Source organism: Polyodon spathula, chromosome 11 (genome assembly GCF_017654505.1).
Source record: "Polyodon spathula isolate WHYD16114869_AA chromosome 11, ASM1765450v1, whole genome shotgun sequence".
NCBI lineage: Eukaryota > Metazoa > Chordata > Actinopteri > Acipenseriformes > Polyodontidae > Polyodon > Polyodon spathula.
This window is the reverse complement of record NC_054544.1, coordinates 39,060,999-39,074,611: the sequence shown is the minus strand read 5'-3', so window position 1 is coordinate 39,074,611 and position 13,613 is coordinate 39,060,999. Positions and strand designations below refer to the sequence as shown.

Below are 13,613 nucleotides of genomic sequence, written 5' to 3'. Positions count from 1 at the left end.
TGGGACCTATTGAATGTACAAGTTTATTATTATTATTATTATTATTATTATTATTATTATTATTATTATTATTAATAATAATAATAATAATAATAATAATAATAATAATAATAATAATGCAATAGTGATAAGTGATACAAGTTAATGAAACTGCATTTGCTCCTGATTTTCATGTTTCTTAAAGTAGCTGTTTTAAGAATACATTCAATTATTTTCTGACATGGATTAATTTGTAGTTACATATTTAAAACATATAATTTTAAAACTGTAAAATGCAGTGCATATTTGGATGTATTTGTTTTTTTTTGTAAAACGTTTAATTGATCAATCTGTTCTTGCATTTGTTTGATGGGTTTATGCCTCTGCCACCTTTTGACATTGGACTCTTGTACAAATATGCTTGTGGTGTATGGTATTTTCTTCAAAAGAATGCAGTAAAAGATTAACAGTATTTTTTTTTTTTGCCATTGTTGGTGACCTTTGCCTAAAATAGTCACTTATGATAGTCTGTTTGTTAAATCCATTTTCTTGCTAATAAATAATTGATTGTGCTAAATGTTAAACCCAAAAAACCCTAAAATAGATTTAGCATATTGAGTGCCCTACTCTAGAAGGTGTGATGTAAAGGGTCTGTGGTTGAGTTACATTAGTTGGAAAGTAAAGTAACAAGAACTGTCAGAACTTTATATGACCTTGTAAGAAATCTATTCTTCTAAATCTTGCTCCTTTCTATTTAAATGACCCTTCGACATTTATTTTCTTTAGATTTCTGGTGTCTTTAAAAGCCATTATTACACCAAGACTGAAGTATAGAGAAATGTGTATTTTATGTTCCTATGGAACCAGTCATACAATAAAACATGCAAAAGATTTTCATTAGCAGAGGTGTATTAAGATTATCAGAACCTCCTTATTCTTGAACTCCAGCTTGTGCCACTACAAGTGGAAATGCTCAGCTGAATTTATACATGGACGATAAATTCATCAACGGTGATGGTGACTCGTCATCTATTATGTGTATCCTTTGCAGAGGGGGTATAGCCTATATGCTACATAAGAAATAACTGAACAGGTTAAAAAAAAAACACTAAAGGTACTTCAAATGTTCTATTGCCCCATTTTCTTTTGAACCACCAGGACATCCACTACAAGTTACCCAATGCCGCATTTTCAGTGCTGTGGTTTCCAGATAGTAAAGACTAACCCCTTTTGGGATAATGGCTTCAAATTCACTACACAACTTTAGAACTCTCAGTCACACTGTCTATAGCTATCAGAGACCACTTGCAGTATAATAATAATAATAATAATAATAATAACAATAATTGGTTTGTCACACTTGTAATTGGCAATGAAAGTTTCAACACAGTAGAGATGGCATATTCACACTTTACTCACAATTAAGGGATTATGTTGCTCAAGACAAAATAGAGGATCTGATTTTAAATGGCAGGCTACTTGTGACGACTGAGTCACGGTGATGGGGTGTAACACGAGAAACGGCCAACTATGTGACGTGAGGGGGGGACAAAACAGTTAACACATAGCTATATTTATTTATATCCATGTCAAACTAGATATTTTCCGGCGTTGTGTAATTATTAGTGTGTATTATTCAAAATGACAAGTAAAAAACCCAATAAGTTCATTTATAAATATTTTTTCAACAATTGTTACTTAGTGCAAAACATTTTTATGGATTTTATTTTTTTTTTTTTCTGTCGTGCTAATTTCATTTTCCTGACTTTTTTTTTTTTTGCCTGGATTAACGAGTTTGTAGCCACTGTTCGGTGTACATGATATGTAGTTGTCAGTCTATACTTACAGATGAAAGTATATTTCTTCATTTAGCAAATGCAGCTGGCAATCTAATTTAATGCAACTTAAATACTGCATTACATCTCCTCTTTCCACAAAACAAATGTGTAATATTTGCACTACTAATCTTAATCCTGGCGGTTTTTGGTAATATGGGTTATTTTCACTCGCCCCTTTACAGTATAATGCAAATTTGTAGCATTTATATCTAGTGATAATTATTTTTAAAATGTGCAGAAAACCTAAATAAATGAATCTTTAAGTATCATTGTTTTCATTCCACGTGTTTTGTAATGGGTATTACTATTTCAAACCCACAATTTAACCATGTGTTCTGCCAAATGTCATTTACAGGTGATTGAAAGAATCAGTCGATTTATAATGTTGTATTAGAATAATGCATTCACATGCGCCGTACAAAATAAAAACGGTCAAAATTGAAACTACATATCCCAGCAGCACTGGTTGGTCTTTACTACGTACACTATCCATGTTTTGGTTCTGGTTATTTTCAAATACGGGGGAGGAGAATATTTCGATATTTCGTCTGTTGTTTAGCAATTTGAATAAACATATACCAGTATGCTTCAGATACATATTTTAATATTCTATGTGTCTAGATACTTAAGTATTCGTTTTGTTGGTCAAATAGAACTTCCCCAAGATTGAACGTGGTATGATCGGAATGCCATCAAGCTAAACCACTTTTAGGGAGGGAGGGAGCTGTAATAATCCTACTCATGTATCTTAACAGTTATGACGTTTTATTGGATATAATTTTGTAAAAAGCATATATTTTAGGTGTAGTTTAATTTTTTTTTTGTTTATTTATGCAAGCTATTTTTTGTTATAACGCCATATGCATGTAGTATACCCCCGCTCACACACCGCAATTGGAATAGTCGGTTGCGAGGCCTCTGAGTCGGGAGTGATTGTGTAGATGATTGTTCGAGTGATACTGTAAGTGTAGTTGGAGTTTAGTTGGGCGTTTGATAACATTGTGAGTTATATTTTAATATATTGATATCCCGTATATCACACATTGGAAGTCCCAGAAAGAGATTTCAGAAATTATCTTGGAGTCGTATTTCCCAGGGCTTATGATGCCGACACAGCGGGACAGTTGCATGTCCCAGCCCGCCGGAGAGAATGCACATCAAATCCGGGTAAAAGCTTACTACAAGGGGTAAGTGGAAATCCCTAAGTGGCGGCAAGGTTTGTGTGGGTAAGGTCAGTTTAAAACTATATTTTGAAAACAAATGTGATGGTCATTCACAGCACTACAGAGGACTATTCAGGTGAGTCCTTACGCTTTCCGCCCTATTCTGTAGCTACCCATCATTAAAAAAAAAAAAAAACGAGTATAACGTTAACCTACTCTCTAGGACGTGTGATGATAAAACACTGCATATTTTGGTATGCATTGACGCAGTATTTTGACGCCGATGTGAGTCTTTCCAGTAAACGTGTTCAGCGTCTGTGTTTACGTTATCGGAATTGCTTTCCACACCGAATTCAAGGTTCAAGTTTTGGGGTTGGTAAGATTCTTTGCTAACAATTGTCATCACGTTGACAGTGACATTTTTAGTTGCTAGTTTTAGCCCATATTCAGTCAGCCGGGACAGACTCCTCGCCCTGTGGTGACTGTTTCAGGGCCAGTCAAAAAAGGCATCTTCCTGTTGTGTACAGTTAGTACTTCTGCTGTGCCTGACTCTAGCGAAGAGTACCCAAGCCGTCGCAGCATGATGACAAGTGAAAACTGCATTAGGATCTGCGTCTGATGAATCCAGATTTCCTGAAGAATTCCACATTTCAATTTAAAAACAGAACACACGTGGCAGGGAGCTGTTGAATGTGGATGTATGGGTTATGTGTAGATATCTAAAGTTGTAGCTAATATAGGGTTAAACCAGTGATGGAAGTAAGGCTGCCATTGCATAGCGGTTTGATCCATTCCTGGTTTTACTAGGAACGTAATAACACACCCGTGCTTGTTACCTATACACTGGGGTTAATCAGGCTAATTTTAAAACCTGGAATTGGTGAGCATGTTATGCAATAGGAGTCTTATTTCCACCCTGGTTAAAAGTTAAGGTTAATTAAGGACGTCACGTTTTGGTTATCAGATTGCCATATTGTGAATAGGTACCTGTGTTTCATACACTCTGAAACCATTACTGGCTTTCTCTTCAGAGAGCTGAAACAGCACCCTGTCAATTTTAATGCTGGCAGTGTGTGACCTTTTGTGACAACTTCCATTGGATTCTGTGAAACATCTCCTAAACTGATGAACAGTTCTGAAAAAAAAAGAAAAAACTTTGGCTGCTAAACATCCACATCACGTGGTGGCATTTACTTTCTTTAGGATTCCGAATCCTTCGATAACAGGACATGGTACAGTTTTGATCAACAGTCAGCACAAAGGCTGTTCCTGTTAAGGCCAAGCTCAAGAGGAAGCAGTGCATACCTGACTTCAAACATTTTAATCCAGGACATTAAAAAAGGATAATTCCAGACACGTGCTTCCAAGGTAACTAGGACCAAACTATCAGGGCATGTCAATTACTTCATTGAGCAATAATGCTCAAATGGGTTTCCTAGCTGCATGTACACTATGAGGCTAAAATATGAAGCACATTAAAGTATACATCTTACAATAAATAAATAGAAATGTTAAATGCTGGTTCAAGTGAGTGTAAATTCAAGGACCAAAAAACCCCTAAATATTGAGAAAGTAAATCACAATCACAGTCCTTCGACTTATTGTGAATGACTGAGAGAATACACCATGTATGAGGTTTGAAAAAAAATATTCAAGGTATCTTAATTGGGGGGGGGGGGGGCTTCCGAGTGGCGCATCCAGCAAAGGCGCTCCACATGGATGTGCGCCATAGCCTGGGGATTGCATGTTCCAGTCCAAGCTATATCATAGACGACTGTTACTGGGAGCTCCCAGGGGCTGGCGCACAATTGGCCGAGCGCTGCCCAGCTAGGGAGGGCATAGGTCGGCAGGGGAATCCACAGCTTGCCGCGCTTCAACCGGCAGGGCATCTGAGGTTCTGCAGTGGAGGCTCCAGATCTATGTTGTCCTCCAGCACTATAGGTCTGGTGGCCTCGCTGTGGATCCGCGGTCCGAAAAATGATGGATTGGCACGTTTTGGAGGACACGTGCTCCAGCCTTCATTCCCCGAGTCGGAAGGGGGGGTTGCGAGCGGTGGGCCAAGGATACAGATAACAGTTGGTCACACTACCAAAAAAATTGGAGAAGACTAAATAAAAAATATATATATATATAATCTTAATCGAACCTTTTTTGTTGAATTTCTAAACCAAGAGTCATTATTAGTTTTAATGCTGTTTGTTGTAAAGGTCTATACTTCTGCATGCTATACAGGTAAGTTAGGCTTGCTCTTCAAAAGACTGGTAAAACTGGTTGTCTGCCAGAAATAAAGCATTATTTACCACTTGCAGTACATGACTATTCATGCTTATGCGGCATGCTAATCTGCCATTTTTTTTCTAGCTACATAAAGCAACATGTGGAGGCACCCGTATATTACTAAACATAGCCTTCCATATTAAATATACAAGGGAAAACTACCCATAAAAATGTTATTGCAGTGGGGTTCCAGAGTGGTGCATCCAGAAAAGGCGCGGAGTGCAGGATGCGTCCTATAGCCTGGAGATCGCCGGTTCAGGTCCATGTTATTCCATTGCTGACTGTGGACGGGAGTTCCCAGGGGGTGGTGCACAATTGGCTGAGCGCCGCCCAGGTGGGGAGGGCTTAGGTCGACTAGGGTGTCCACATCTTACCACGCACCAGCGATCCCTGTAGACTGGCCGTGGTCCTTTGACTTTGTTGCTATGAGGTGGCTGCATGGTGATTTACAGGACTCATGTTTTGCACTGTGTACTGAAGCTGACCCATAATGTGTATACATACTATTTACAGTATGTGTTCGGTTCAACTTTTATTTTCAGAAATGTATAGAGTAATAGTTTAATTAAACAAAAGTTGATGAGGTTTTCCTCCTAAAGGAGTTGTCTTTTCTATCCCAACAGTCTTTTATTTGTACAGTATTGTGTACATGTCTTGTTTACAAATTTAAATTTGTAATAAAAAATGATGAGCAGATTTCCTAAAAAAGCTGATTTCATAACTTAAAACAGTCTGGTTATGAGACTGTACAAAATACTAATTTTGTAATAAGACAAAAGTTCCTTGTGAACTGCCCTTTAGTCCTTTTTGACCCTATATGCACCAGATGCACAATAATTTCACTGTTTGGTACTTGGTCTCAGCAATAGCCTACAAGTATAATAGGGAGAATGATGTGTTTCATATCTAGAAATTCCACTGATGACTTTTGGCTTATTACTTTGCAGTGGTAACATGCAATATTGTCACAAAGGAACAATTCTTGCTGTAGAGAACTATTTTCCAAAGGGGGCCTTATTCTTACACTATGACATGCCTGTCACATGCTCTCAGTCACTCCCAAAATAATCAGTAGTTTGTTGAATATAAGTGCATATTAGAATTGTCAATGAGTTGACAAGAATATGTTGTATTACTTGTCAGATTGTAAAATATGTGGGTTCTTTATATTATATTGACCTTATACAGTATTAATCGGTTGAACAGTCATGCTGTTTCAGAATCTGAGTAAGGCCATATTAATGTGGCTAGTCATCGGCACTGGTCAACTATTACACCTGCTGACTCAGACAGAAAGTGCCCTGGAGTATTTGTGGATGGTTTAAAAAACAAAATTAAAATAAATAATAAACCCGGAGGGTTACTTTCTAAAAAATAAAACTGTTTGGTTCATGAAACCTAGCCTATTTCAGAATATGTTTCCTGTAAATCCATTTCATCAGTGTAATAAATAAGTAATGACGGTTTTGTTTTTCTTCCTGAGCTATAGCACTGTCAAGTGTAATAAATATTAATGCTTTTCAAACTATTCTTCCAGCACTGCATGTATCAGAGCTAACTGTTAGACTCACATTGTAGTGAGTGTCCATTGGAGAGGAAGATTACAGTTCCAAATAAATAAATAGAAAGGTTAATACACACGAAGGCTATGGAGTCAGTGACAAGAAATTATTGAAATGTAGAATTGACCATCATTGTGTGTGACAATTCAGCTTTAAAATGTAAAATAGTGTAGAACTGTGTAGATTCATCAGCAGTGCAAGTCATCTGAACACAGAAGAATGGAAAGCAGAGTTCACAAAAAGGTTAAAACTCTGTCTTCTACAGTAGCAGTAACATGATAAACAAGGGCTTCATTCTTATCTGCTTTATGCAAAACCGATGTTCCATTCTCTCCATAATATATAGCCAAGTTCAATTTGAATTCAAAATGCACAAATGTTCAGAAATGTTGCAAGCTTATTTGTCCTTTTCTTTTAATTGTCACTTTCATACACATTCTGTAAATTAGATGTTTTTGCCCTGCAGCTTTTAAAATGGCAAGCCTTTATCAGCTTTCCCTTCAGATTGCATTAAACCATAAAGTGAATCTAAGAACAAGAGCGCTTCACAAGAGAATATTAAAGGAGACAACAAAGTCAGTCGTAAATGATGAGCTGGAATTAAAGAAGTCTGCCTCCCCTGGGGGCAGCATGTTTTGAAGTGCTGGTCATTTCCATTCTAGTTGGTTTATTAAAAGTAGGTGTGCCAAGTTGGTGATTAATAGATATCCAGAGAGTGTCTGAAGCCAGCTGCAGGCAATCCCTAAATGAATGGCTCCTCTCCTACAGGCAGTTTCATAACCTTGCACATTCACTGAAGCCCCTGTGGATTCAGATATTCAACCAGTCTTTTACAGTAATAGTGCAACCTTTCAGTGAAAAATTAAATGAACAGCAATATATTTAGTAAATTAATTGTCCTGATGATAAAGACTGACACCCCAGCTTCTAGCCAACTTGGCACAGCTCGCACAAGCTTTTAAGTCTTTTGCCCACTCTTCACAACAACTGCTCAGTTGAATGGCGTCTTTTCAGCTCCCTCTTGGACTCGATCCAGCGTTGCATTGGACCAGGAGCCTTGATGCTGCCACCCCAGTATAAAAACAGTTAATCAAAATCAATCTTAATGGCATGCAACTGATGGGAACAGCATTGATGGGTGTCGCTGTCTGCAGTTAATGTGTGAGCTGTGCTGCACACAGTATAAGACTATTTTGTCTCTCGCGTGCACATGATTTGAAGACATTTATAAAGTGTTTGTTGTGTAAGCAATTGTAACCTGTGTTTGAAATCAGCTTGGGCACCGGGGTTAACCAGTCCTGGAAAGAGTGCCACCAGACCTCTGTTTAACATTTCACTGGAAGGTTAGATTACATATTTTTGAGGATTAAATCTGGTCAGTATCTGAACCAACTTGCCTTGTTATCAGTACAGCTTCTGATCAGCTTTTATAGACTGCGGAGTGTACATTATCTTTTTATCGACTATACATACAAACTGTCCATCTATACATACAAACTACATCTGTAGTCAGATATAACAGTAACAGTACCAGTACAGTGTGCATTTTCAAACTGGCTTTGAGTCAGCACTGCCCTTGCTTGGCAGTGACCTGTGCCAACACGGCCTACACATCTAAGATTTGAACTGGCTACCTCAAGATTAAAGGTATTGTATCCAACACACATTTATTTAAGTACCAAAGATGATCTTTGTAGAAGGTTTTCCAGTAGCTGTTAAAGTTTTTGTCTTGGGATTTTTTTTTTCCCTGCAGTGGCTTGCAGTATGTTTCACCGTGGCACTGAACACGCATTCATTTCTGGAGTTTGTTATTCAAAGGAGATTGGCTTGACATTGTACAGTGGTAGTGTGTTTCCTTTAATTAAAAGTTTATATTGAATCTGTGCTTCAGAGGTGGCAAATTATAAACCAGTGCAACTCTGTATTATATTGTTGTACATTATATTTTATTTGCTGAGAACAGCCCAATTACACTATCTCCTCAATGGAACTAAAGGTTAAATTGTGCTTTTCTGCAGTATACTGTACATGTAGTTTATAAGCTGTATCCGAATTCTTCCAGTTGTTGGATAGAAAGGAGTCATACTGTAAGTACAGAAAATTCCTCCTGGCTGACTCGTCAAAATTTAGTGCATGTCATTTGACACTGCCGTTCTTGGTAGATTTATATTTCCTCTTCCCTGTCAGTTTCACTCTCATGGTGTGCTCAGTAATGCGTTACAAAGGTCAGCTGGGAACTGGATTTTTAATTTTTTTAAATTTAAATGAGTTATAAAGTCACTTGACTTTCAAGTTGCTAGCGAGGACAGATTAGGCAGGTGATACTGGTACTGTAGTTCTTACAACAAAATTGTGGACAGTATGTTTTATTGTCTACTCCTGTGGGGCATATTCATGATAAGACATGCCATTTTTTTTTATTTAGTAAGTGTGAGCGGTAGGGGTAGCACCCACAGGTAAATAAAACAAAGCAGAGTTGGCGATACAGTTCCAAACAAGTGTGTTTGTGTGTGTGTGTGTGTGTGTGTGTGTGTGTGTGTGTGTGTGTGTGTGTGTGTGTGTGTGTGTGTGTGTGTGTGTGTATATATATATATATATATATATACACACACACACACACACACACACACACACACACACACACACACACACACACACACACACACAAGGGGAAACCAAAAAATAATTAAAGTGGAGACGCTGCAGGGAATACAGCCTCAGGGTCAGGTAAGAGCCCACAGTCCAGGCAGGAAGGAGCCATCCATGTCTTTATTACAGTCTCTTTTAATAAGGGTCGCTTCAACGTTAGCAGTCCTGGCTCTATAACAGTTGGAAACAAAGACTTCTAAAATCAGGTAAACAAGCTGTCATGATCCCTCATGTGTCTCTCCTCAACTAGCTCAGCCTCCCTGGAGAAACACAGTTCCCTATATGCTCCCTCCAATCCACTAAGCGGTGGTTCTTAATGAGGTGAAACCCGGAGCACCTGTGCTGCTCCCCTCATCAGGAAGCCTTCCTTAATAGGCAAATAGCCTAATGCTACTGCATCCTGACAAGGCAGGGAAGCTACTTTCTGTAGTTACACCTAATCTTAATCTTAAATTACATTTATTTCATTGTGCATTAAACAGAGAAAATACACTTCCTACCCAACCGAGTAATAAAAAGTTATTTTTGCTCTGTACTTTATCATAAATCTTCCTTTGACAGTCCGAAGTTCATATTCCCCAAATGTCACTATAAATATTGTATTTACTAGTGTTATAAGTTCTGTTATGTTTGACATACTGTATGTTCAACATTTGTCTCACCGATATTGTGGAAATGAGTTTGAAATAAATCAATATAACTTTGGTATTATGTTAATATGGAACGGCACACCAGACAAGAAAACTTTGTCTGTTTTAGTGCCGGTTATAGCCAGGTTTGTTTGTAGCCAGGCTGTGTGTGTTTATGAACCTGCTGTAGCTTATTGACTTGGAAAGGAAAGTATTTTTTTAGATCTGAAGCGTCGATGTTCATGCCTCGTTCTTGTGCTTTCCAGGGACATCATGATTACCAGCTTCGAGCCATCCATCTTGTACGAAGGTCTTTCCAATGAGGTGCGAGAGATGTGCTCCTTTGAGGATGACCAGCTTTTCACTATGAAGTGGATTGATGAAGAAGGTATTTTACCATAATAAACAAAATAGCTAATAAATAACAGAGGTACATGTATGTAAAACATACGCTGACCATGACGCTGGGTTCTACTGGAAGAAGTTGACAGATTGTATTCCCCTTATACTTGCACTCAGCTTCAAACAATTACCAGTTCTGATAAACTATATAGTACTAAAAATGACATAAAGCCAAACTTAAGAAAATGGAATATCAAAAAAGTTAGCCTTTACTCTAGATTTAGAAATATCCAATGAACCAGTCCCTGATAAACAGGGGAGGGGAATTTCTCAGTCTGGATGCACCTTTATTATGCAGATTAAAAATGACAATTTCTTGTTTAAAAATACGAATGTTATTATTCACTTTGCTCCAATGAATGCATTTTCTAGCATACTGTAGGTTTTTCCGGTTTGCTAAAAGTAAGTCTATTAAAAAGTGTTCCCCTGAAGAATGTTTGCCTACCACAATGAAAAGGAACAACTACAAAACTAAGCAAACAGCCCAGCCTAGAGTTCACAGTGTAAATGATATGATCTGTTAGTGACTAGCCTACAGTTCTTAAAGAGCAAATAGATCGTTTTGTAGGAGGTCAATGTATTCTTCCAAGTGTAAAGTTGTGAACAGAGACAGCCTTCTAGAGTTATTAGTGTTTATGTGTGTCTAAAGCACGTTTCGCTCACCTATACAGACCTTTGTTTCTTAAGCTAATTTATGACAGGCACATGCTAGTGCGTGTTACAGTATGTTGAGAAAATTTGAGAAACATCAGTAATTAAATACACTGCCATCTTTAGATAGAAAGATAAATATAGTAAGTCCTCAGTAGAACACGCTTAAAAGGGGAAAATAAGCAACACACAGAATGATTGCAAAGAACAGTGTTGTATTGCCTGCTGTACTAAAATAGTACAAACTTGTGCATAATACATAAAAAAAAAAAAAGCACATTGCCTGTCCTGACTTGCATACGTGTACAGATCGAGCTATCTAACCTGTTACTGCAGTTCTTTTGTTTCTGTGTCATTTCGTTGCTGCGCTGTGCTGAGCAAATTAGACTTTTTGAGTTGAAACAGTAAGCCACTGAATTGTCGTTGGCGCAAATGTTACTGAAGCTGTGTTTTTACTGTTCTTTTTAATCAAAGTAGTTTATGTGTTAGTTGGATATTTGCATTGCACCATTAGATATGTAAGCTGGTGTGCACCTGCCTATAGACTTAAGATAAATGGAAACTGGTATACAGTAGATACATTACAGTATTACGCAATACACAAAGTGTATGTACAAAACTATAAACTAAATTAGCGTATCATTGATTCAAAATTTGTATTGTTATTATTTAATATGGAACAAAAAACCCTATAATTCATTGAAAAAAATGCTAAGTGGCTGCTTGGGTGCCCTATCCATGTTTGGAAAGAGGAAACTGTGCCCTGGTATGGAGAGAGACCTGAATAGGTTTAAGCAAGTTGAAGGCTTGTGTGTATAGTACATATGTGCCATTGCCAGTGTCTCTTGTTTCTAGGGCAAATGTAAATTTTTTTTTTTATTTTGATTCCAGGTGACCCTTGTACTGTCTCTTCTCAGTTGGAGTTGGAAGAAGCTCTAAGGCTTTACGAACTGAACAAGGATTCGGAATTGATTATCCATGGTAAGTATAAAAATGGAGGCATATATACAATCATTCCAGGCTCTTAAAAAATAAATATTGAATGTAATTCTTTATTTTAATTGGATATTATGAAAACAATTATAGCTCAACAGTACAAGTGAAACGCAAACTCTAAATTCATACTGAATTAAAATTTTGGTTTGTAAGAAGTGTATGAATACTATGTCAAAGTGATTATAAAGGATTCATTCAAAAGTCTGAGGGGGTTCCCGAGTGGCCCATCCAGTAAAAAACGCTCCGCGTGGATGTGCCCTGTAGCCTGGAGATCGCAAGTTCGAATCCAGGCTATGTCATTGCTGATTGTGGCCAGGAGTTCCTAGGGGGTGTTGCTCAATTGGCCGAGCGCCGCCTGGGGGGAGGGAGGGCTAGGTTGGCCAGGGTGTCCTCAGCTCACCGCGCACCAGTGACCCCTGTGGCTTGCCTGTCAACCTCCCAGGGCTGCGTTGTCCTCCGACGCTGTAGCTCTGTAGCTGTAGCAGTGTGTAAGCAGTCTGAAGAAAGCCTCCACAAAAAAAGTGCCTCCCGAGCAGGATACCATAACACTACCCACCGATCAAGGAGTTAATCCTTGCAGATCCAAGTGGCTCCAAACCCAGGCTATCTCTCCTTATCATCTGTACTTTGACTGGACTTTCAACAAGCTGATAAACACCCTCCTAAAAACGGCAGCGAAATCCCAGCAGGGAGTAATCGAGAATCCCTTTTCAGCTTCTATTGTGAATCCATGGCAGCGGAACCTATTTTTCCACCCAAGAAAACTCCCCAGCCCCACTCAGCTGACAGCAGACAGACTGTCTCAGAAAAAGCTACCCTCACTGCCAGCACGTCATCATACCAGCAGGCATCCGTTCCAGCCAGTGAAATTTAACAGGAACATTGTCTCCTTTAATGAAGTAAAAGCATTCATGCAACCATTCGCGAATACCTTATCCTCAGTCAATACCAACCTTAGCAATTTGGATAAACGGCACAGCATAATTGAAGGTAAGGCTGGTTTCTCTGTTAATGGCTACATCTGAATTTCTGGATCATGGTGTGGGGAATTGCGGACATTTATCAGTCACGCTGAGATCAAGAGACCCCAGATTACTGAAAAGTCTAACTCTGGGGGAATTCGTCTTTTCCTTCACTACCTACAGAGATGTTCTATGTTCAGTATACCCAAACCGCAGACAAAAATTGGATCCTTACGAATTCTACATAGTGGAGCTACCTGCCAGATGTGGAAGGACCATGTTTTTACCACAAATCATTTTCAGCAAAAACAGCAGGTATTTTGGCAACAGATAACTGCTTAATCGACTGGACAAAACCTGATTTAGACCTATTCAGGATTTTCGGCGGTCTCTGAGCCAACGCATGTGGGGTCTGTGGTTCTACAGGCCACTCAGCCTCTCTCTGCCCTCAGCCTCCTCCAGACCAGCAATCTGCATCACTCCTCCCCGCTTTTCAAACAGAATC

At 38.5% G+C, this 13,613-nt stretch overlaps 1 protein-coding gene across 2 annotated transcripts in view; it reads left to right on the top strand.

Moving 5' to 3' along the window:
• The first annotated feature begins 2,733 nt into the window (after window positions 1–2,733).
• Window positions 2,734–13,613, top strand: part of LOC121323120 (protein kinase C iota type) — a 29,590-nt gene continuing 18,710 nt past the window's right edge. For both annotated transcript variants that reach the window (XM_041263919.1, XM_041263918.1), the window contains exons 1-3: window positions 2,734–3,004; window positions 10,364–10,485; window positions 12,042–12,131. In XM_041263919.1, coding sequence (XP_041119853.1) covers window positions 2,919–3,004; window positions 10,364–10,485; window positions 12,042–12,131 — 298 coding nt within the window. In that variant the 5' untranslated portion in view covers window positions 2,734–2,918. The remainder of the gene's footprint in view (window positions 3,005–10,363; window positions 10,486–12,041; window positions 12,132–13,613) is intronic.